The 25,218-nt window shown below is 43.7% G+C and overlaps 1 protein-coding gene across 4 annotated transcripts; it reads left to right on the top strand.

Moving 5' to 3' along the window:
- Positions 1-11,886: 11,886 nt before the first annotated feature.
- LOC123432717 (wings apart-like protein 2) lies at positions 11,887-20,570 on the top strand. Of its 4 annotated transcripts, none has more exons than XM_045115413.1 (13): positions 11,887-12,650; positions 13,796-13,895; positions 14,319-14,652; positions 14,904-15,016; positions 15,666-15,794; positions 15,911-16,004; positions 16,111-16,173; positions 16,519-17,174; positions 18,218-18,498; positions 18,645-18,789; positions 19,311-19,408; positions 19,518-19,599; positions 20,100-20,570. In XM_045115413.1, exons 1-13 carry the CDS (start codon positions 12,169-12,171, stop codon positions 20,178-20,180), a joined length of 2,658 nt encoding a protein of 885 aa, XP_044971348.1. In that variant the 5' UTR covers positions 11,887-12,168; the 3' UTR covers positions 20,181-20,570. The 4 variants fall into 4 exon arrangements, with proteins under 4 accessions (XP_044971348.1, XP_044971347.1, XP_044971346.1 ...); XM_045115412.1 differs by having other exon boundaries at positions 16,516-17,174; XM_045115411.1 differs by having other exon boundaries at positions 16,111-16,194.
- The last annotated feature ends 4,648 nt before the right edge of the window (positions 20,571-25,218 follow it).

Genomic DNA, 25,218 nt, shown 5'->3' with positions numbered 1-25,218 from the left:
TGTTGAAACTCCCATTAAGCGCTTTCGATCTATCTCCATAGATCTTTGATGCTCAACGTTCAAGTAGCTCAATCCAGGTATTCCTTTGAAAACTCCTTTCAAACAACCTTGTATGTTTTACAAAAATTCTACATTACTTCTCATCCACAATATGTCAACCACATATACTTATCAGAAATTCTATAGTGCTCCCACTCACTTCTTTGGAAATACAAGTTTCTCATAAACCTTGTACAAACCCAAAATCTTTGATCATCTCATCAAAGTGTATATTCCAACTCCGAGATGCTTGCACCAGTCCATTGAAGGATCACTGGAGCTTGCATACTTGCTAGTATCTTTAGGATCGACAAATCCTTCTGGTTGTATCACATACAATGTTTGCTCAAGGAAACCGTCGAGAAAACAATGTTTTGACATCCTACGTGCAATATTTCATAAATAATGCATCAACAACTAACATAATTATAACAGACCTTTAGCATCGCTACGAGTGAGAAAGTCTCATCATAGTCAACTGTTTGATCTTGTCGAGAACATCTTTGCGACAAGTCGAGCTTTTCTTAATAGTGACTTATCACCATCATCATCTGTCTTCTTTTAAAGATACATCTTTACTCAATAGTCTTATGACCATCAAGTAGTTCTTCAAAGTCTACACTTTGTTTTCATACATGGATCCTCTCTCGGATTTCATGGCTTCCAGCCATTTGTCGGAATCTGCGCCCACCATCGCTTTGTCCATAACTCGTAGGTTCACTGTTGCTCAACAACATGACCTCCAAGACAGGGTTACCGTACCACTCTGTAGTAGTATGCGACCTTGTCAACCTACGAGGTTTGTAGTAACTTGATCCGATGCTTGATGATCACCATCATCAGCTTCCACTTCAATTGGTGTAGGTGCCACAGGAACAACTTCCTGCGCCCTGCTACACACTGGTTGAAGTGATGGTTCAATAACCTCATCAAGTTCTACTACCCTCCCACTCAATTCTTTCGAGAGAAACCTTTCCTCGAGAAAGGATCCGTTTCTAGAAACAAACACTTTGCTTTCGGATCTGAGATAGGAGATGTACCCAACTGTTTTGGATATCCTATGAAGATGCATTTATCCGCTTTGGGTTCGAGCTTATCAGACTGAAACTTTTTCACATAAGTGTCGAAGCCCCAAACTTTCAAGAAACGACAGTTTATATTTCTCTAAACCTCAGTCTATATTGTGTCATCTCAACGGAAATACGCGGTGCCCTATTTAAAGTGAGTGCGGTTGTCTCTAATGCATAACCCATAAACGATAGTGGTAATTCGATAAGAGACATCATAGTATGCACCATACCAAATAGTGCGTGGCTATGACGTTCAGACACATCATCACACTATGATGTTCCAGGTGGCATGAACTGCGAAACAATTTCCACATTGTCTTAACTGCGTACCAAAACTCGTAACTCAGATATTCATTTCCATGATCATATCGTAGACAGTTTATCCTCTTGTTACGACGAACTTCACTCTGAAACGGAATTGAACTTTTCAACATTTCAGACTTGTGATTCATTAAGTAAATACTCCTGTATCTACTCAAATCGTCAGTGAAGTAAGAACATAATGATATCCACTACGTGCCTCAGCACCCATTGGACTGCATACATCAAAATGTGTCACTTCCAACAAGTTACTATCTTATTTCATCTCAATGAAAACAAGGCCTTGCTCATGTGGTATGATTTGCATGTCACTAGTGATTCGAAATCAGGTGAGTACAAAGATCCATCAGCATGGAGCCTCTTCATGCAATTTATACTAACATGACTCAAGCGGCAGTGCCACAAGTAAGTGGTACTATCATCATTAACTCGTATCTTTTGGCACCAATATTATGAACATGTGTAACACTACAATCGAGATTCAATAAACCATTGAAGGTGATTATTCAAGCAAATAGAGTAACCATTATTCTCTTTGAATGAATAATCGTATTGCAATAAACACGATCCAATCATGTTCATGCTTAACGCAAGCACCAAATAACAATTATTTAGGTTTAACACCAATCCCGATGGTAGAGGGAGCGTGCGACGTTTGATCATATCAACCTTGGAAACACTTCCAACCCGTATCGTCACCTCGCCTTTAGCCAGTCTCCGTTTATACCGTAGCTTTCATTTCGCGTTACTAATCACTTAGCAACCGAACTGGTATCCAATACCCTCGTGCTACTAGGAGTACTAGTAAAGTACACATCAACATTATGTATATCAAATATACTTCTCTCGACTTTTGCCAGCCTACTTATCTACCAAGTATCTAGAGTTGCTCCGCCTCAGTGACTGTTCCCCTCATTACAGAAGCACTTAGTCTCGGGTTTGGGTTTAGTCTTGGGTCTCTTCATTAGCGCAGCAACTGTTTTGCCGTTTCACGAAGTATCCCTTCTAGCCCTCGCCTTTCTTGAAACTTAGTGGTTTTACTAACCATCAACTATTGATGCTCCTTTTTGATTTCTACTTTCGCAGTGTCAAAACATCATGAATCGCTCAAGGATCATTGTATCTATCCTTGATATATTATAGTTCATCACGAAGCTCTCACAGCTTGGTGGCAGTGACTTTGGAGAACCATCACTATCTCATCTGGAAGATTAACTCCCACTTGATTCAAGTGATTGTCGTACTCAGACAATCTGAGCACACGCTCAACGATTGAGCTTTTCTCCTTTACTTTTGAGTATAAAGAATCTTGTTTGGAGGTCTCGTACCTTTTAACAAGGGCACAAGCATGAAATCACAATTTCATCTCTTTGGAACATCACTTATGTTCCGTGACGTTTTACAACGTTTTAGGCGCCTTGCTTCTAAGCCATTAAGTATCTTGCACTGAACTATCGTGTAGTCATCAGAAACGTGTATGTCGGATGTTCATAGCATCCACAGACGACGCTCGAGGTGCAGCACACCGAGTGGTGCATTAAGGACATAAGCCTTCTGCGTAGCGACGAGGACAATCCTCGGTTTTACAGACTCAGTATACAAGGTTTGCTACTATCAATTTTCAACTAAATTTTCTCTAGGAACATATAAAAACAGTAGAGCTATAGCGCAAGCTACATCGTAATTCGCAAAGACCATTAGACTATGTTCATGACAATTAGTTCAATTAATCAGATTACTTAAGAACTCCCACTCAAAAAGTACATCTCTCTAGTCATTTGAGTGGTTCATGATCCACTTACACTAGCTCAAGTCCGATCATCACGTGAGTTGAGTATAGTTTCAGTGGTAAGCATCCCTATGCTAATCATATCATCTATATGATTCATGATCGACCTTTCGGTCTCATGTGTTCCGAGGCCATGTCTGCACATGCTAGGCTCGTCAAGCTTAACCCGAGTGTTCCGCGTGCGCAACTGTTTTGCACCCGTTGTATGTGAACGTTGAGTCTATCACACCCGATCATTACGTGGTGTCTCGAAACGACGAACTGTAGCAACGGTGCACGGTCGGGGAGAACACAATTTCGTCTTGAAATTTTAGTGAGAGATCACCTCATAATGCTACCGTCGTTCTAAGCAAAATAAGGTGCATAAAAGGATTAACATCACATGCAATTCATAAGTGACATGATATGGCCATCATCACGTGCTTCTTGATCTCCATCACCAAAGCACCGGCACGATCTTCTTGTCACCGGCGTCACACCATGATCTCCATCATCATGATCTCCATCAACGTGTTGCCATCGGGGTTGTCGTGCTACTCATGCTATTACTACTAAAGCTACGTCCTAGCAAATAGTAAACGCATCTGCAAGCACAAACGTTAGTTATAAAGACAACCCTATGGCTCCTGCCGGTTGCCGTACCATCGACGTGCAAGTCGATATTATCTATTACAACATGATCATCTCATACATCCAATATATCACATCACATCGTTGGCCATATCACATCACAAGCATACCCTGCAAAAACAAGTTAGACGTCCTCTAATTTTGTTGTTGCATGTTTTACGTGGTGACCATGGGTATCTAGTAGGATCGCATCTTACTTACGCAAACACCACAACGGAGATATATGAGTTGCTATTTAACCTCATCCAAGGACCTCCTCGGTCAATTCCGACTCAACTAAAGTTGGAGAAACTGACACCCGCCAGTCATCTTTGAGCAACTGAGTTACTCGTAGCGATGAAACCAGTCTCTCGTAAGCGTACGAGTAATGTCGGTCCGAGCCGCTTCGATCCAACAATACCGCGGAATCAAGAAAAGACTAAGGAGGGCAGCAAAACGCACATCACCGCCGACAAAAACTTTTGTGTTCTACTCGAGAAGACATCTACGCATGAACCTAGCTCATGATGCCACTGTTGGGGAACGTCGCATGGGAAACAAAAATTTTCCTACGCGCACGAAGACCTATCATGGTGATGTCCATCTACGAGAGGGGATGAGTGATCTACGTACCTTGTAGACCGTACAACAAAAGCGTTAGTGAACGCGGTTGATGTAGTGGAACGTCCTCACGTCCCTCGATCTGCCCCACGAACAATCCCGCGATCAGTCCCACGATCTAGTACCGAACGGACGGCACCTCCGCGTTCAGCACACGTACAGCTTGACGATGATCTCGGCCTTCTTGATCCAGCAAGAGAGACGGAGAGGTAGAAGAGTTCTCCGGCAGCGTGACGGCGCTCCGGAGGTTGGTGATGACCTTGTCTCAGCAGGGCTCCGCCCGAGCTCCGCAGAAACGCGATCTAGAGGAAAAACCGTGGAGGTATGTGGTCGGGCTGCCGTGGAAAAGTCGTCTCAAATCAACCCTAAAACCTCCGTATATATAGGTGGGAGGGAGGGGACCTTGCCTTGGGGCTCAAGGAGCCCCAAGGGGGTCGGCCGAGTCCAAGGGGGAAGGTCCCCCCCCAAACCGAGTTGGACTTGGTTTGGTGGGAGGGAGTCCTTCCTTCCCTTCCCACCTCCTCTTTTTTTTTCTCCTTGATTTTCTTCTCTAGGCGCATAGGGCCCTCTTGGGCTGTCCCACCAGCCCACTAAGGGCTGGTGCGCCACCCTCATGGCCTATGGGCTTCCCCGGGGTGGGTTGCCCCCCCCCGGTGAACTCCCGGAACCCATTCGTCATTCCCGGTACATTCCCGGTAACTCCGAAAACCTTCCGATAATCAAATGAGGTCATCCTATATATCAATCTTCGTTTTCGGACCATTCCGGAAACCCTCGTGACGTCCGTGATCTCATCCGGGACTCCGAACAACATTCAGTAACCAACCATATAACTCAAATACGCATAAAACAACGTCGAACCTTAAGTGTGCAGACCCTGCGGGTTCGAGAACTATGTAGACATGACCCGAGAGACTCCTCGGTCAATATCCAATAGCGGGACCTAGATGCCCATATTGGATCCTACATATTCTACGAAGATCTTATCGTTTGAACCTCAGTGCCAAGGATTCATATAATCCCGTATGTCATTCCCTTTGTCCTTCGGTATGTTACTTGCCCGAGATTCGATCGTCAGTATCCGTATACCTATTTCAATCTCGTTTACCGGCAAGTCTCTTTACTCGTTCCGTAATACAAGATCCCGCAACTTACACTAAGTTACATTGCTTGCAAGGCTTGTGTGTGATGTTGTATTACCGAGTGGGCCCCGAGATACCTCTCCGTCACACGGAGTGACAAATCCCAGTCTTGATCCATACTAACTCAACTAACACCTTCGGAGATACCTGTAGAGCATCTTTATAGTCACCCAGTTACGTTGCGACGTTTGATACACACAAAGCATTCCTCCGGTGTCAGTGAGTTATATGATCTCATGGTCATAGGAATAAATACTTGACACGCAGAAAACAGTAGCAACAAAATGACACGATCAACATGCTACGTCTATTAGTTTGGGTCTAGTCCATCACATGATTCTCCTAATGATGTGATCCCGTTATCAAGTGACAACACTTGCCTATGGCCAGGAAATCTTGACCATCTTTGATCAACGAGCTAGTCAACTAGAGGCTTACTAGGGACAGTGTTTTGTCTATGTATCCACACAAGTATTGTGTTTCCAATCAATACAATTATATCATGGATAATAAATGATTATAATGAACTAAGAAATATAATAATAACTGATTTATTATTGCCTCTAGGGCATATTTCCAACAAGAAGCACCCTTCCCCCTTCCCGTGTCGGCAAATTGCGTGTAGGGCCATAGCATCGCCATCGTGCTTTCTCTGTCGCCGGCGCCGCCGCATGCTCGTGGAGCAGTAGTTGTAGTGCATCTCGCAGCGAGTTTAGTGATGGAATGGGTTCGTGGGAGTCCCCTCTTCCTCCGAGCGACGAGCCCGTGCTCAATTTGTAGCGTAGCACCGGCGGTGACCTTCCCCTGTTTCGGCCACCGTCGGGTTGTGATAGATCCAGAGGGGGTTGCTCAAAAGAGCAGAGCCCCCCTCTCTGTTAACACTCGAACGCGCAGCGCAGTGGTAGGTGGGGTTTTGTAGATCGCCAGGTCATGGGTTCGAAACCCAGTGGCGCCCCCTTTTGCTGATTTGTTTTCGGGCACAGTAGAGCAGGGGAAGCTTACCCTGCTAGCTTCCTCTGTTCTGTCGAGCCCTTGGGCAGTAGTGCAGTGGTGTTGTGTAGTTCCTGTGGCCGGCAGGTTGAGGGTTCGACCCCCCAAGCCACCCTTTTATTATTTTGTTATTTTCTTTTGCTGTTTTATATTTGCTTGTTAGTTGTGTTGCTTGGGAAGCAAATAGATGTTGCCTAAGATCTAAACCAGTAGGTTTCCACCTTGTTCATTTTGCTAGAATGTTTGTGTAGGTGTTGTTTTGAGGCGTGTGCTTGTGTGGTGCAAGCACCCAAGTGCTTGTGTGTGTGTGTGTGCGCTTGTGCACATGTGCACTAGTGCATGCTTAGGAGTGTTGTTGTGGTTGCAAGCACACCCATGTGTGTATGTGTGTGTGTTAGTGATAGTTGTGTGAGTGTAAATATGTGTGTGTTTGGAGACTAGTATGTGTAGGTGTATGTGCATGAGCTCTTGTGATGCTAGCATGGTGTGTGTGTGTGTGGTGGTGTGCTAAGGCACATGAACATGAGGACTACCCATCATGTGCACCATTGGAGTTGTGAGTGTGTGCAAGTGCATGTGTAGGTGATGAACTAGTGTGCAACACATGTGATATGGCACTATTTGCATCTATGTGATTCCATGTTGTTTTTCCTTTCAACTTTGTGCCTAGTTGTTCTATGCAAGTACCTTGGTATTATATATGTTTTTGGGGTAGAATCATCCCATGAATCCATCGGTGAAATCAGATTTCCCTTTTGGACACTTTCTGGAAATGTCATTTTTCTGTTTTGATATATGTTTAGAGCTTGGTGCCATGTGGTGTGATGAGCCTAAGAGGATGATTCCTTGATGTGGCAGTAGTGGGTGAACCCCTCTACATCATGGTGGTTTTGTTTTATGCTTAGGAGTTGGTATGTGCAAGTTGTGCCTTGTCAAAGTAGGCATGTGGCTGAAATTGTCAGTTTAGTGAAAATCTGTGATTTTCACTAAGTCTGAGAAACTGATGTTATTTCTTCCCTTGTAGGTGTGGTTGCAAAAGTTCATGTGTTGGGAATCAGCCCTTGCAATCAACTAGAGAGTTGGAGATTTTGTGTTTGTCTAGATCTCTGTCAATTTTCATGCACTTTCACTTCCTGTAGATATTGTTTTGGGGGCTGTCAAAATGCTTCAGAGCATAGACAGCTGATGAGAATCTGAGATTTTCACTAAGTCCCTAAAATCTGTTATTTTGTCCAAGTTAGCACCTGTAGATCTTCCTGTGTGAGACTCCTTTGTATTATCTTTTTGCTCATGCTTGTAGAGCTTTTGAATAGCTTTTGCCACATATCTTGTTTGGCACATTTGGGTGGTTGTAGGTGCTTTGCATGTTGCTCTCAAACTGCTATGATGTTGTTTAGGACAGAATGCATAGTTTTGTTGTTTTGAAACTTGTGAGTGCATAGTTGGTGGTGTGGTGAGTTTCTTTGCACCACCGCACCTATACTTGTTTGTTTGGTCATGTGGCAACCTGGGAATGCCAGAAGTATGCCATTGGAGAGGCTTGTGGTAGATTTGATCCGTAGGACTCCATTTCTTGTTTTGTAGTTTCCGGTTGATCCGTAGCTCCGTTCTCAACGTTCTTTATATGTTTTTTGCATCGCTTTCTCGTGATGCATCTGTTCATGTCATCTTCATGCATGTCAAATAGCTTAGAGTGAAGTTCTGTCCAGAAGTTTGTCTTTTCTTCTCATGCACTTGCAAGTGACTAGAATAGAGATGCATGCTACATTCTCATCTCATGCATCATGTGTTTGTTGCATCATGTTGTGTTGTTGTTCATTGGTTGTTGTTTTTATATTGGGTAGCACTGGGATCGGAGAGCGAGTACGTGGATTCGGGAGAGTACGTGCAGGATGAACAAGAGCAGTTCCAAGCTGAAGACATCACAAGCAAGATGACCATGACCTTGATACCGTCTCTAGCTTTGTTATGCCTAGATTCACGTTTCCTTCGTCATATGCTCGCTGCCTACCACTGATATAATTGCCTCCTGATATTGCCATGAAACCCAAACACTTTCCCCTCCTAGCTAATATTGAATGGCTAAGTAGGCTTGCTCAGCTTCTAATGTTAGCGTTGCTAGTTGAAGGTGCCAATTGTCTCATGTGATAACATGAGTTTTGATATCATTATGTATTATTTTGTTATTTAATTAATGCACCTATATACTTGGTAAATGATGGAAGGCCTAGCTTTTGCCGGGTGATTTGTTCCGTTATTGCCGCCTTAGTTTCCGGCTACCAGTGTTTGATTCCATAACTGATCGCTCCTAACACGTTCAGGGTTGTTATGGGGACCCCCTTGATAAATCGTGTAGTGTTAAGACTTGTCCGACAGGACCCAACATTGGTTTTAATTTGCTAATCACCTAATAATAATTTGCATAGGGAATAGCTACCCCAAGGATTTTAATCAACAACCCGGGCCAGTGCTCCTCATGAGTGTTGGTCCCACCTGAGCGATGTCCGGGGCCCCCTGGTCACCCAGTGGTTTAGCCATCCCGACGTCTAGCTCATCCGTCGTGTCCTGAGACTGAGATACGCGGCTCTTATCGGGGTCGTCGACACGACGGGAGGTCCTGCTAGTCTTGTCTTACCTTAGCGATATATCTTGCGTATAGGAATCCCATGAAGCTTTGGTTCTCCCCAGAGTTGAGGTTTTCCTCGAAGGAATCCAACGAGATCACGAGATTCGTGATAGAGGATTACTTTGCGGCCCGTGACCGTTTGTGATGAACTAGTTGGAGCACCCCTGCAGGGTTTAATCTTTCGGAAAGCCGTGCCCGCGATTATGTGGCAACTTGGAATATTTGTTAACATCTGGTTCTAGATAACTTGAACTAATTCTAATAAAACTGCCAACCGTGTGCGTAACCGTGACTGTCCCCTTCGAAGACCTCTCTTCGATTGGGAACACGGTGGGGTTATGTTTGACATAAGTAGGTGATCAGGATCACTTAGTGATCAGCTAGTCTTCGACCACTAGCGTAGACCACCACATCAATAACTCTGTTCTACGTAAGTTAGCCACCATAAATGCTTAGGATGCTGCAGCCTAAACACTGAACCTTCCTCACCTAATAACTTGACTAGTTTCGGTACCAAGGTCATAGATTGCTGAGTCCGTGTGGCTCACAGATTACTTCAACCCCCAATAGGTACAGGTACGCTCGACACAGGTGATCCTGATGGCACGCAGCTGGTGTGACAGTACGATGAGGAGAACGACCGCCTGTACGTGAACTATCCAGAAGACTGAGGCCGTGGTCGTGATCGTGGGCAAGCATGCGGGATAGCATAGCCTTTTCTTATGTTATGTAGTCTGTAGCGGAACTATCTTGTCTGAATAAATGTGTGGATGTAACTCTGATATTATCTATGGAGATGGCAAACAATTCCCTATTTGTCATTCTTAAATTATGTATGTGCTATGTTTATCTTGCTTGCGAAACGCTTAGATGCGCTTCTTTCCATTTTGGGGCCTCGTTCCCTAAATTGGAAAGGACCGCATCTTATTCGTTACAAGTTGGTATCAGAGTTTTACGCCCATAGGAGCCTTTGTGTGATCGTACTTGGCCGAGTTGAGTCTAGTAAAATCTTTTGAGTCTTAGTTATATCGGAGAGTAGGTTTCTTTTTTCTCCTCTTCCATGCTCTGGTGAGGTTCTCGACTTAGGAAATCTTAATTCTACTCATCTTCTCGCTCAATTTTTTTAGTATCACGCGGGTATTTTGAAATCTATATGATATCGATGTGACGGAGTTCTGTCTTGGCGCCTCCTGTCTGCCTTGATTTCTTTGGAGGAGTTGAGCTCCAGGAGATTCTTGTGCACATCGCCATCATTCAGATTCTGAGTATCTCAGAACGAAGGATGTTCGTAATTGCTTCAATACTAGTAGTGGCGAGATAACCTCGATGTCCCCAGTACTGCCATACTTTGTATCGTTGTGATCACGAGGGTCTGTGTTAGATGAATGTCCGAGATTCTGGTTATGTGTTGACGGATGTGATACATTGGACGGGTTAGTATAGGAGTTGTGTGAATATTACTCCTTGTATCCGTGTACCATATTGCATGACCAGATATTTCGGGAATTCATAGGTGGGATATCAAATAGTGACTTATAGGACAATCTTCCTACAGATGCATGATGTGAGGTTGGGATTCGACATTCAGTGGGTACGTTTGTTTATGGTCGTCTTACAGCGGTTCTCGTTGTGTCTTAAAGAGTCCTTGTAGCTTGCTACGATTTGGGGATGCTTCGTAAGTCGTGTGCACTACCTTGCACATGATGGCTACTGTAAATTCGAGCCCGTGTGATCTTATCCATGAAGATATCGGATGAAATATCGATCATACGTTTGTTCCGAGCAGTTCTAGCTCATACTTGTTTGCAAATGATCTTAATCAGAATTTTGTCGACAGTCACTTTGATGAAGCATTCTTACTATTTTGTTCGAGTGCAATTGCTAATATTCCTGTTCAGATATTCCTGTCTTTTTGATTCAGCTTTACCTTCAATTTATTCTGTGGGCTAATGTGTTGTCCGTCTTCAGGATGACTCCACCAACTCGTCAGAATCCAGGTCGTGAGGGTGCTGAGATGCCGCCACCACCTCCTCCTCCAGAAAATCCTCCTCCTCCGCCCCAGTGGGTTCTTTCTTTTATTTTGGCACCAACCGAGCGGGCCTCCTCCCCCTCGCCGGCCCACCTTCTTTGTTCTCTCGCTAGTTGGGCCGCGTGCTCCTTTCGTTCCCCTCCTGTAGATACCGTTGCTTCTTCCTCTACTTTCCGTCAGGGTTCAGAGAGAAGCGAGACAGAGAGGTCGACGCCGTTGCTCACGGACGTCGAGGCGGCCTCCCTCGCCCCCTATTTATTCCTTAGCGTCCAGGCAGTGCGCTAGGGTTCCTCCAAGCGTCGCCACCTCCTTCCTCTTCCTCCTCCCTCTCTCTGGATCGTCAGTAGGCGGGCCGAGCTCCTCCTCCGCCATGGCCGATCCGTAATGAGCTCGTCGCCATCGTTGTCGTGCACCTCCGTCCTCTCCAAGCAGCCCAGGAGCACGCTGGACCTCAGGGGAGTCCGTTCCCGCGGCTAATCGTCGCCGATCGCCCCTGCTTTCACTACTTCGACGACGACCTTCTTCCGCTCCGACGACCACCTCCGCATCGGCTTCTTCCACGACGTCCCCTGCTTCCTCTCCGACAGGCCCGGTCTCCTCGACCAGTGGGTGAGCAGAAGTATCATCAAAACCGGGATCTCAACAAAAAAAGGAAAAGTATCATCAAAACCACGACAGATGAACAACAATCTGACGGTCGAGAAGCGCGTCGAGACTAACAAACCTGGCCAGCAGTAGTCAGGCAGTAACCAGCTCCCCGTCCCCGAATTCCTCCCCTCCGGCTCCGAGGCCGGAATCCCCAAATCCGGATCAGCCGCAAAGCAAAACGTTCGAAACCCAGACAGAGACGCCCACGCCCAAATCTCTCTCTCTCTCTCTCTCCCCCCTCGCATGCGCGCAGGCGCAGCTACCCGCAGCAGCAGCGAGTCGCCATGATCGTGCGCACCTACGGCCGCAGATCCCGCACCTGCGGCGCCGGCGCCGGCGGAGGCGGAGGCGGAGGCGGAGGGGAGCGCGGCCTCTCGTCCTCGCAGGACGCGTTCGACTTCGACGGCGGGGACGGGGACGACGAGCTGTCGGCGCCGGGGTCGCAGCCCCAGCTTTTCCCGCCGTCGCAGGAGTCCTCCTCGATGTGGGACTTCGACGAGGACCCGCCCACGCAGCCGCCGCCGCCGCCGCCGCGCCGGAAGGGGTGGCGCCGCGGGAGGCACGCCGACCCCGAGCCCGAGCCGGCCACCGCCACGCTCATGGAGGCCGAGGAGTACGGGGAGATGATGGAGAGCGTCGACGAGGTCAATTTCGCGCTCGACGGGCTGCGGCCCACCGCGCCCAGGCGGGTGCGCCGGGCCAGCCTGCTCGCGCTGCTCGGGATCTGCACCTCCGCCGCGCGCCGCCGCGTCCTCCGGGCTCAGGGGTCAGTACGCCTTTCTTTTAAGCGCTCCGTGGGGAACAACAAGTTGGCTTCTTGGTGCCCAATCTTGGCTCTCCGAATCGAGAGCCTCGGGTTAGGGTTACGAAATTGGGGCTTCTTGCGGGCGACCTAGGTTCAAAGATAGGGATCTTGTACGGTTAGGGCTCGGTTTCTTGGGGAAAGGAACCACCTTTTGGCCTTCAAACCACGAACGAGTCCGCTCTGTTTCCTCTGTCTTGTGATGAATATAGCTTAGCTCATGCAGCTAACTCGCGAATATAAATCTTGTTTGCTTGCCTGGCCTGAGCTGTTAGTTCGATTAGCTTGCTTTGTCGGGGTTATTGTGGTAGAATCAAGACTTCACATATCGTGGAGAATCCCCATTGGCTAACTATATCACAACTGGGCTTAAGGAGTATGCACTTGAGTTATCTGCGTCTCAAGCAGGCTGGTCTCTTTGTTTTTGCTAAGACCTCCAGTATCCCGTTACTCCATAAGAAGGAAGCATGGTGATTGGTTGGAAATGTCTAGAAAGACATCTTCCCTGTTGACTTAGGATTTACTCGGGCTTATAGATATGTCTGAAGAGCATTGTTGGTAGAAGTGCCATCCATTGAACTGAGCCGAATATTTTTCTCCTCTGTCCAGGAGAGTATGCATTTTTTTAACCAGACATGCAGTATTTAGGGGTGTGTAGCTCAGTCAACGTAAAAATAGTTATTTCTCAGTCAACATTGATAGCCATCCGATCAAGATCATCTCATCCACTGTGTAGTTGCACAATCTCGATACTAAGACCAAACTATTTTTAGCTGTGACTCAGTTGCCTGGGAAATAGCAATACCGTTTAGCAAAACAAAGGGCATACTTGACGTGAGGATGTTACCTCTGGAATTACTAGATCCTTGCAATGTTTTTTTTACCCATTTCTACATCTGTAGATGGATAAGATTTCTGAAAGTAAATTCTTATTGAACACAATTATTTTAACATGTAACCATCTAATGTTTATCTCAGTATTCTATTGAGTTTGAGGAGTACCAAAATCAATATCACCGTTTAACAAACATTTCATTTTTATTGCTTATCAAATATTACACGTATTCCATCTTATTACTCACAAGTGCATTTTTTGTTATGTCCTGTAGATTGGTAAAGCAAATTATAGATAATGTTTTGGCCCTGAACATTGATGATCCTTCCTGTGGTGTTGCCGCAGCAGCTCTTTTATTTGTTTTGGCAAGTGATGTGAGTACCTCTCAATCCCAAACTATTAGATGATAGGAGTATGTTTCTGTGCATGCTGCTTTCCGTGCATATTAAATATTCTCTTCTCACAAATCACAAAGATACTCATGTCGTGGCAAAGTTATTTATTTATTTTTCTTGTAGGAGTATTCACTTTTTTATTCAATACTAATGCATGATAAAATAACTTCAGTTAGCTACATTACGCTTTATTTTTATCGACAGCTGAACTATATTTATAATTTAAATTTTAACTAGTTTGATATTTACTATTCAGATTTTCATTTGTGAATTACATGTATTGCTAGTTGAATGCGTCTTCCCAACAGTTGCTGCTCTTTTAATACTTTTGAGTTCCGATGAGCATTCCTTCAGCTTCAGTTTCTTCTTATGATCAATCTATCCTTTCTTGTTGTTATTCAGGTACAAGAGAATCATGTGCTAAATTCAGAATCGTGTATTCGGTTTCTTCTGAAATTATTAAATCCTCCAATGGATGCAAATGATGTCAAAGCACCATCTATAGGTTCCAAACTCCTTGGAATCAGTAAAGTTCAAATGTTTAATGGCTCAAATAAGGATTCCGATTCCAGTTCAGAGGATATCACATCAAAAGTTGAAGAAATCCTCTTAAGCTGTAAAGAAATCAAGCCACTTGACAGGGATGGCAAGAGAACATCAAGGCCAGAATTATGTCCAAAATGGCTTGCTTTGTTGACAATGGAAAAGGCATGCTTGTCAACTGTCGCATTAGAGGGTATGATTTTTAATCAATTTCTTGACCACGATTATCCCATTGCCATTATGGTATTCACCGCAATGTACACTGTCAGTTCACAAGTTAAGCATTGCATGCTTTACATGGATGCCTTTGCCTAGCCGCCCTTGTTCCACTTGTGTTAAGTTTTCAGTGATGGCTTGCCTAGCCCAGAATTATGCGCAGCAACCTTTTGTTTTTTTGCTATGGTTACTGAAATATTACTCATATTCAAATGTTTATCTTTTCAGAGACTTCTGACACGGTGACTAGAGTTGGAGGGGATTTCAAAGAAACATTAAGGGCATTTGGTGGCCTTGACAATATTTTTGATGTTATGGTAGATTGTCATTCCTCACTGGAGGTACGATCTTGCTTATCTTTTATTTTTTTTCATAAAATAATTCGGTATTGTATTTTATGGTAATTTGTCCTTCGGCACAGGTTCACAAAAAGAACATTCAAGCAGTCATTATGTGTTCTGTCACAATGCTGAAGAATGGTTGCATGTTTTTGTAGTCTACGTTTTAAGCCCTGACATGCTTGAAGCTGCACACTAAAACTTTGCTGCAGAACAAAATTATGCTGTGATTTTTTCTCTGAATGAAAATTTTAAGTCCCGAATGAAGTCTTAAGAGTGATTCATGAATATCATTTTGGATACGATCTCAAGCATTAATTTTTGAATTTTGAATATCTAGTGATTATATGTGTCCAAGGTGGTAATACTTACATAGGTTTCATGTCATGGAGACATCATATGGTTATTATCCTGTTGAATTCTACAATTTCCAGCTACGCAAGCCTTTCTTGGAGTTTAAGTGAATTGAAGCCATTTGTCATATTTCTGGTTTGTGTAGTTTATGACCTGGGTCCCCCGATGTGTACACCATTTATTTTCGCAGTGAATTATTCCGCTTGTCCTTTCCCCATTTCGCATACGTAATGCATTTCATACACCAGTTAAGCTAACAGAATATAATATGCTTGTGCTGGTCAACCTTGTTTATCAGGGAATTGTAAAGGAGACCTCCACTCTGCCCTTGGACATAAAGGAAGGAACATCTATGCAAAGTGCTGCATTCCTCCTGAAATGTTTGAAAATTTTAGAGAATGCCACATTCTTAAGTGATCATAACAAGGTAATTTTCCATATCTTGGAAGTTCAGGTTATGATTTTTGTCAGTTCAGTGCAATGATAGTATTGCCATGTTCTATACTTCTTAACTTCACTCTTGACTCCTTTTGATCCTTCCAGACTCATTTGCTCAGCATGAGTAGAAAATTGAGTCCCAGAGGCTCTACAGTTTCTCTTGTTGGTGTCATTATCAATATTATTGAATTATTATCAGGTAATTTTGCATTAGGTTTCTGTATATTTCCTATTCCCATATAATGTAACCTTCAACATCCACTTTGAAAACTTGCAATCTCATGCCTATTTTCCTTTGCTTGCAGTACTGTCTCTCCTTCAGAATTCTTCCACTGTTTCCAGCAGTACAGATAAAAAATCTTCCAAAGGTTGTAAAGGGGGCTGCTCTGGTAGTCACAAGTCACAACCACTAAATTATTTGAACTTCTGTCTTTCCTGTGAACTGTCTAAATCTAGGGCAAATATAATATTTTCAGTAGATTCAATACTTTACCCATATATTTTCAGTCGTTTTCTATATTGATGATCCATGGTATCCTATCTGGGTGCAGCAATAAATTTGCAAGGCAGTTAGGGTATCATGCATGTGCACAAATGTTCACTGTACACAAAACTATGATGTTCACCTTCTAGGCTCATTTAAAGCACAACAATATATGTTCCTCGATACAAGTTTAATATGGTCTCACGTCCGAAATTCTCTTGTGCAGCAGACATCAAGGGTGCAAAGACATTGAATGGTCATGGCAAGGGCAAGAACTCAAAGAAAAATAACCTTCCGCTGAACCAGAAATGCCAAAATTGCTCATCTTCCAAATCAGATGCTTCTCATATTAGTATATCTTCTACCAGTGATGTTGGCCTATCACAAATGACACTCGATTCTTCCCAGTCTACTTCAAGCAACAGGGCATCAAGTGGTTCATTAGGTGAGAGGCACAGCAATGGTCTTGGTCTGAAGCTTAATTTAAGAAAGGAACGTGGTAAAGCCAACCCAATTAGAGGCTCAAGTGGATGGGTTTCTATAACAGCACGTAATTCTGACGGAACGTCCAGAGAAATGGCAAAACGACGACGTCTGTCTGAAAATGGCAACAGTGATTTGAGAACTGGCAGTGGTAGTGATCCTTTTGCATTTGATGATGTTGATCAGGAGCCTGAGCCTGAGCCTGAACTATTTGGTCAAAAAAAGCGATCAACGCATGGGCATCAAGCAAAATCAGCGAATGAGAAATTGTCGGACGATCGTGGGATTGGAAGTCAGGAATCATATCAACCTGAAGATAATCATCATCTGGGTGCAACATCCCATTCTATTGTTGACGATGATTCCAATCTTTTGGAAGACTGCCTTTTGGCATCAATTAAGGTAAGCATTCGTGATTTTTGGTGGCTGGTTGTCCATTTGTGAATGCTCCATATAGGTTGTTAAACCTTTGGCGCTTTTGTTCAATGAGTGAAGTCGTATGATCACATGTACTGGAAGATCTTTCACCATTTATACCATGCAGTAACTGTTCGTGGAATTGTGATGTGTCACTTGGTTGGAAGTTTAAGAAAGAGTATTAAGATAAATATACATTAATATGTCTGTATCTGCTTCACTCCGTGCATCGGTGCATACTCGAGGAATGGGCCGAGCCTGATGCTTAGGTTTAGAGTTCAGTTTATGGTGCCTGATTAACACTTTTACTTCACCTGAAACCTGCTTTAGTTGGGTTTAAGCATTAACATAAAGCTGTCTTAGGCTTGCCTCCTATTGAAGGTTGAAGGTTCTGCTAAAAGTTACAATAAGCTTATTAAACTGAAGATAAAAATTAGAACTTCCATCCAGAGCATGAATGAACTTGCTCGTATGTTACTTAAGTCCCAATTGTGATCAGCCCAGATGCTTTTCTAAGCTTATTGACCACCTTTAAATGGTTTTAGGTGCTCAGCCTGTTAAAACCTTTAAACGGTTTTAGGTGCTCAGCCTGTGAAGTCACTTTGAAGATATGTTTCAGTATTAAATTTAGCCGTGACAATAAGTTGTTTTCGAAAGACTAGTCTGTATGGATAAACTAGTTATTGATCTTATCTCTACTAATTGTGGGCCTAAACTTAACTGTACACACCTATGTATTGCTTCTTGTGACTGTATTTGTGAGATATTCCATAATAATTGTAGTCCCTTATCATTTTCTGCTCCTAACTAGGGTATTTGATGAAAGATCATTGCACCTGTACCTTTTCATTCCAAAAAGAAACTGTAACTGTCCAAATGGTCTAATCTTAGTTTCGTCCCTTCTATTTTGCTGTGCACTGTTGAAACTTTCGAACAGCTGGTGGATGCTGTTTTATGATAGAAAATTGTTATGTTGGTGTTACTTTTGCAATAACATGTATATGCTTTTCCCATGTTTTCTCTGGCAGGTTCTTATGAACTTGGCAAATGACAACCCATATGGTTGTGAACATATTGCATCATGTGGTGGACTTAACACCATGGCCTCCTTGATCATCAAGCATTTCCCTTCATTTGATTTCTCCGTGGACACTGACCGAGATGTCGAGCTTGGACAAGATCTCACCTCTTCTGAGGACAGCAAAGCATGCCAAGTGAAAGCTAAGAAACTGCGAGACCATGAGCTTGATTTTCTGGTTGCCATATTGGGTTTGCTTGTCAATCTCGTGGAAAAAGATAGCCTTAATAGGTAAGCCCGTTACTTTCTTCCTTTCCATTTGTTTGTTTCATGCCTGTGTTACTCTTCTGCTTCAGCTAGTTCCTCGGGGTCAGGAGCAGTTATATATACCAACTAACAAATGTCTAGTCCTAAATGATTTCATGACCTGGCTATAGGGTACGGCTTGCATCTGCCCGTGTTTCTGTGGATCTGTCTAAGAATCCGCAGAGTGAAAAGGCACAGAGGGATGTTATACCACTCCTCTGTTCAATCTTCTTAGCAAGTAAAGGTTCTGGGGAAGCTTCTGCAACTATATCACCGGTAATTCTAACCTTAATTTTTATATACATTGAAATGTGGTAAAGCTAGATGTGTATTACTATTACCCCCTCTTCGTTTCCAAAGTACCTTCTGTTTGGCAGCATATTGAACCCCTTAGTTTAAAAATCCATGAAATGGAAACTAATGCATATAGTATAATGTTGTTCACGCCAGACTCATTTAATATACATGTTTGGTTTGGTCTAGTCCACAAACTATTACATTTGTAGGCTTTAATATCCAGTTAATTGACGTAAATAGACGAGTACCATTCCATCTTAAACCTCATCTGAGCGCATTCTGTTATTAGCCCTTTTGGGGGATCTTTGTTACGAATGTGTTGTATGACGTCCTACCATTCCATTTTAAACCTCATCTGAGTGCATTCTATTATTGTTTTGGGGGATCTTTGTTATGAATCCATTGTATGACGTCCTATATAGTACTCCCTCCGTCCCATAATATAAGAACGTTTTTGACATTACACTAGTATAAAAAATGTTCTTATAATAACTAACCAGGATGATGAAGAGTCAATGTTGCAAGGAGCACGGGAAGCTGAAATGATGATTGTGGAGGCCTATGCAGCCCTCCTGCTTGGCTTTCTTTCGATAGAAAGGTTAGTTATCTGTGTTGTTTGTAATGTTCTATTATTGGTGAGTTGATCGCACAATGTCAGCCTCAATGGTATTGTTGGACTTGTTAACGTGTTTTGTCTGCCTCAACAGCATGAAGGTTCGAGGAGCGATTTCCAGCTGCCTTCCAAATAACAACTTAAAAGTTCTCGTGCCTGTGCTAGAGAAATTTGTGGTATGTCTCTTGTTCGGTAGATGTTACCCTTCTAGGAAGCTTATTTTCTTCTTCATTTTGGCATTTTACACATGTCTGGTTCTGTGTGACTACGTGTGTGATTGCCAGTCTATAGCCAACCTCTTAGCATATAAGGATAAGTTTGTGGTCCATTTTTAGGGGGCGAAAGATGTTCCATGAACTTGATGCACTAGTAAGTAAACCGCTACACATAATATGCCAAAGAATCCATAATCATGAACTAGTTGAGCCATGGACAGACGATGACTCCAGTTCCAGTACAGCACGGGATTGAGCTACAAATTTGTTTTCTTACAACCGAACTAATCTGCTCACCATTCTAGAGAAAATTGGTGTCCAATCTAAAAAACAATGGAGTCAATACCCAGTTTGGCCTTGAGATCCAGTTGGTCTCGATTGGCAAATAATCTACCTTGCACGTTTTTACTGCTGCTGCTGCTCTATAATAATCCATTTATTTATCCCTTATACGTGTGCAGGCGTTTCATCTGCAGCTTAATATGATGACAGACGAAACACACTCATCTGTTACAGAAGTCATCGAAAAATGCAAACTGTGATAGAATGGTGACGAGGTCTCTTTGTATAGACTGACTGGCCTCTTCGCTGCCGAGGCACACACAAGTGTCCCTCCTCGTCTTCTTGTGCGTCGCAGATGACCTGCAGTCATCTTGGGAACTAACCGACCGTGGTGTCATTCTTTTTTCTTTTTCTTTTGCCCCCTGTTGTCGCGCATCTTTTGTGCGTGCTCCTTCTCACCTCTCAAAAACACGCTGTTTACTTAGCCAATTCAATTGACTGTAAGATAACATCATAGGGAATGTAGTGTGTTGTGCATCTGTGCTGTTTCGGTTATTATAGTTTGTTCGGTTATTATAGTTTGTATTTTGTACTGGTACCAGTCACAGTCAGTCACCACACATGCCTAAATCTGAAGAAGCTTAATGGAACGTACCGTCGCCATGCCATTTTGGTTTGTGCCTTCTGTGTCTCAAAAAAGATGTTTTGTTTGCTTGCACTGCTTCAGACACTGGATTCTATTCAGCACATGGATTTTATATCTGGACAAAATTGTTGCAATCCGGCCTAGGCATGTTAGGCGTACACGGTATTGTTCCCGCTGGCATTTGGCATTGAGGCGTATCAGTTCCTTTTACGTTATGCCGAGTCTGCATACCCCATTGTCTGGCCATTGCCTCGTTATTTACTCCCTCCGTCCCAATTTTTTTTGTTTTAGATTTGTTTAGATATGAATGTATCTAGTCATATTTTAGTATTTAGATACATTCATTTCTAGACAAACTTAAGACAAGAATTTTGGGACGGAGGGAGTATTAGTCAAGCAGCCATGAGTTTTGTTTATTTATTTTAAAGCTTACTAGCAAAAGGGTCCGTGCGTTGCAACGGGAGAAAAAATACCACACGCTTTTAATCTTTTTATAATCATTTTGATTTATTAAAATAATAAGCTAACTAACTAATGTAGTCAGTTCTATCCTATTTTGTTGAGAAATCAAACCATCCATTGTTAATTTCACCATGATTAGAAATTGAGCGAGACAAGCAAAGCAAAACAAATAGGTGAATTAATCAATGGATTGTTATCTTATTTCACTCATAGGTTAGAGAATGTGGGATCAGATGACAAACTGAAGATGGTGTTCCATTCTCTATCTCTACAACAATACAATCTTATATTTAATACATTCATTTATCAGCAAACAAATCCCCATAAAATAAAATTTCTTGTCGGTGCTTGGCACACGGTTGGAGGCATGGGGTGGGGATCTCACCAGATGATGAGTTCCTCCGGGAGGAGGGGATACGATGAGGCGAGCAAGGGTTAGGCGCCTCTATCTGGCCATAAGAAGTCGCCGTTGCCGCGCCATAACCTTGGAGTTCCCCGTGTGAGCCATGGAGGCCCGCCTCCACCTGCAAGTGCTTCGCTCCGCCGCGCCGCCGCCGTTCTGCATCGAGCAGACGCATCATCCCCAGTCACTGTAGCTGTCGCGTTGATTTGATCCAGAAGCTGTGCTCGAGCGCCGAAACGGGGGCAGCAAGCGGGCAGAGGTACAGCCGCGGAGGCGGGTGGGTTGAGATCAACAACAGTGGTGGTTGAGGTCGGCCGCGGCGGCGAATGGTGTGGCAGCGGCCTGGGCACACGCCAGGATGGACCAGGGTCGACGCGATGCGCTCAAGCGCCGCAACGGGGGCAGTGAGCGGGGAGAGGTACGGCCGCGGAGGCGGGTGGGTTGAGATCGACGACAGTGGTGGTTGAGGTCGGTCGCGGCGACGAATGGTGTGGCAGCGGCCTGGGCACACGCCATGATGGACGAGGATCGACGCGATGCGCTCGAGCGCCGCAACGGGGGCAGTGAGCGGGGAGAGGTACGGCCGTGGAGGTGGGTGGGTTGAGATCGGCAACGGCGGCGGTTGAGGTCGATCGCGGCGGCTAGTGGTGTGGCGGCGGCCTGGGCACAGGCCAGGTTGGCCCAGAGTCGACGGGAGGAGGCGATGCGTACGGGTATAATTTTTGCAGCGAATCGTTTTTTCCTTTTGCGTTGCAAATAAATGATGGAGCGCGGGTTGAATAATAAAAATTACAGTTTTTTTTATAAAAATGTCGCGGTGGGTTTTCCGACGGAAGCAATAGCCTCTTTATTATTAGGTATAGATACGAGATGAAACGTAGGAACACAGACTGGAAAACCAGATTTATCTGTTTTTGTTGGATTTTTCAAGAAAGCAATATCCAACCAGATTTATCTGTTTTTGGTGGCCTTCGTGGGACCTAAGAGCATTTCCAACAGACCTGTGCAAAAAATTTATACAGCACGCGCATCGGCCGTTTTTGTGCAGTTACTTCACTAAGCGTTGTAAAAATTTAGCCCGCTGGTGTATCGCTTGAGTAGGCGTTATAAAATCAAACTCACGTGTTCAACAGAAACAACATTTTACATTCAATGTGAAACAAAGAAGATCAACAAACACAAAATGATTCGTCAAAAAGTAGTTCAATTATTATTACAAGTGAAACAAGTAATTAAACTTCAATAGAACAAATAGTTCAGCACAACAAACATACAACATCATGCGTTTTGTCGTTCATTTCATGCCCATCACTCCTCGACTACAACCTTTTCAAGATCATTACAACAAATGCGTTTTGACACGTCGAATGGCATGATAGGAGGCAACACAACGGCCCACCCTCTTGGTCCTTCTCTGCACTCGCACGGGATGTCTCAACAACTCATATTGAGAATAGTCTAAATCTTGCCTACGCTCGTTCTCGATGATCATGTTATGCATGAATACACAAGCGTTCATGATGTATCAAATGATATTTTGATCCCAAAATCTAGCCTGTCCTCTCACAATAGCAAATTGGGCTTGTAAAATCCCAAAAGCTCTCTTCACATCTTGCAAAATCTAGCCTGTTCATGATGTATCAAATTTTTTCTTATCTTCCGAGTGTGTTTGGTAACTTTTGGGATAGGGAATAGGAATTTAGAGGAGGGGGCTCTAACGAGATTAGACATGGGAAGTGTAATTTTATTCTCTATCCATTGTTTGGTATGAGATGAGTTTTACACGTGGGAATTTAAGAAGTATGCTCATTCCCTTGTTTGGTTAGTGGGAATTAGTCGGGAGACAACAACATAAGTTATGATGAAGGGCCGAGATGTTCTCTGTATATTAATTCCCTCTCAATTCCCACCCCTCCCCTATTAATAAAATGATGGGAGTTGGACTCTAAACTCCCACGCCCACTCCCTAATAAATTTCCATTCCCTCCAACCAAACATGTAACTTTATATCTTAGAGCCCCCTAATTCCAATTCCCCCTCTCTAATTACTCCCAACCAAAGAGGTCGTCCGGTTTTTTAACGACTTCACAAATGTTTACCACCTGTAGATGTCATCCGCAAGATAGTATCCATAATTATATGTATGACCATTTGCTATAAGCTGCACCGGTGGCAGTTCATCGTTTGCAATACTATTCATGAGTGGTGACCGCTGAACAACATCGATGTCGTTCAAAGATCCTGGCATTCCGAAAAGCATGCCAAATCCAAGTCTCCTGATCGGCCATCGCTTCAAGGATTATAGTTCCACATTTTTTTCTGGCCGTGGAATTGTCCGTACCATGTCTTAGGACAGTTCTTCCAACTCCAATGCATACAATCTATTAAGCCAAGCATACCTGGTAACCTGCGAGCTTTATTCATCTCCAAAAGCCTTGTGGCGTCTTCAGCATTGGGAGCTCTCAAATATTTCGGACCAAACACTCGCACGATTCCAACCGCGAAGCGCTTGACACACATGATGGCTTGACTCTCACCCATGGCCAAGTGATCATCAACTAGATCCGCTAGAATACCGTATGGCAACATACACAATGCGGGGGTCACCTTTTGAAAGGTGCTATGCCCGAGTTCTCCGACAACATTCCCCCTTTGCTGAAAAAACTGATCCTGGCTCGCCAGTTTCTGTGCAATATGTTTGAACAACTCGATGCTCATTCTAAAACGGCGTCGAAAGTAGGACTCGGGGTATGTGGGAATATCCACAAAATAGTTTCTTATCAATCTGTTGTGGGCATCGATCCTATCCCTCGACAATTTCTGACGACCAAAAACTGAACCACCGTTCTTTCTTTTTTTGTTGATGTGCATAGTTACGACCATTGCTAGGTCCTCCTTCTCTTGAAGGTCAGATTCTTCATCAGAAGAATCATGGGACGAACTCATCTACAAATTTGAATTCAAACTAAAATTTAACACTACAAAATGTTGGAAATATGCCCTAGAGGCAATAGTAAATTGGTTATTATTATATTTCCTTGTTCATGATATTGATTGGAAACTCGAATACCTGTGTGGATACATAGACAAACACACTATCCCTAGTGAGCCTCTAGTTGACTAGCTCATCGATCAAAGATGGTCAAGGTTTCCTGGCCATAAACAAGTGTTGTCACTTGATAACGGGATCACATCATTAGGAGAATGATGTGATGGACAAGACCCAAACTATAAACGTAGCATATGATCGTGTCAGTTTATTGCTACTATTTTTCTGCATGTCAATGTATCTGTTCCTATGACCATGAGATCATGCAACTCTCGGACACCGGAGGAATACCTTGTGTGTATCAAACATCGCAAAGTTACTGGGTGGCTATAAAGGTGCTCTACATGTATCTCCAAAGGTGTCTGTTGGGTTGGCATGGATCAATACTGGGATTTGTCACTCCGTGTGACGGAGAGGTATCTCGGGGCCCACTCGGTAATAGAACATCACAACAAGCCTTGCAAGCAATGTGACTAAGGAGTTAGTTACGGGATCTTGTATTACGGAACGAGTAAAGAGACTTGCCGGTAACGAGATTGAACTAGGTATGAAGATACCGACGATCGAATCTCGGGCAAGTAACATACCGAAGGACAAAGGGAACATCATACGAGATTAACTGAATCTTTGACATAGAGGTTCAACCGATAGAGATCTTCGTAGAATATGTAGGAGCCAATATCTTCGCCGATAGAGATCTTCGGAGAATGTCTCAGGTCATGTCTGCATAGTTCTCGA

This window comes from Hordeum vulgare, chromosome 1H, assembly GCF_904849725.1.
Source record: "Hordeum vulgare subsp. vulgare chromosome 1H, MorexV3_pseudomolecules_assembly, whole genome shotgun sequence".
Classification (NCBI taxonomy): Eukaryota; Viridiplantae; Streptophyta; class Magnoliopsida; order Poales; family Poaceae; genus Hordeum; species Hordeum vulgare.
Note: the sequence above shows the minus strand (reverse complement) of the source record. Positions and strands in the feature narration are given on the sequence as shown.

What these genes read in the sequence shown, in the direction of transcription:
- LOC123432717 (XM_045115410.1), top strand. Translation starts at nt 12,169, where the DNA reads ATGATCGTGCGCACCTACGGCCGCAGATCCCGCACCTGCGGCGCCGGC. An exon ending in CGCGTCCTCCGGGCTCAGGG is followed by an intron (nt 12,651 to 13,795) that starts GTCAGTACGCCT and finishes TATGTCCTGTAG; the next exon opens with ATTGGTAAAGCAAATTATAG. An exon ending in TCTTAAGTGATCATAACAAG is followed by an intron (nt 15,795 to 15,910) that starts GTAATTTTCCAT and finishes TGATCCTTCCAG; the next exon opens with ACTCATTTGCTCAGCATGAG.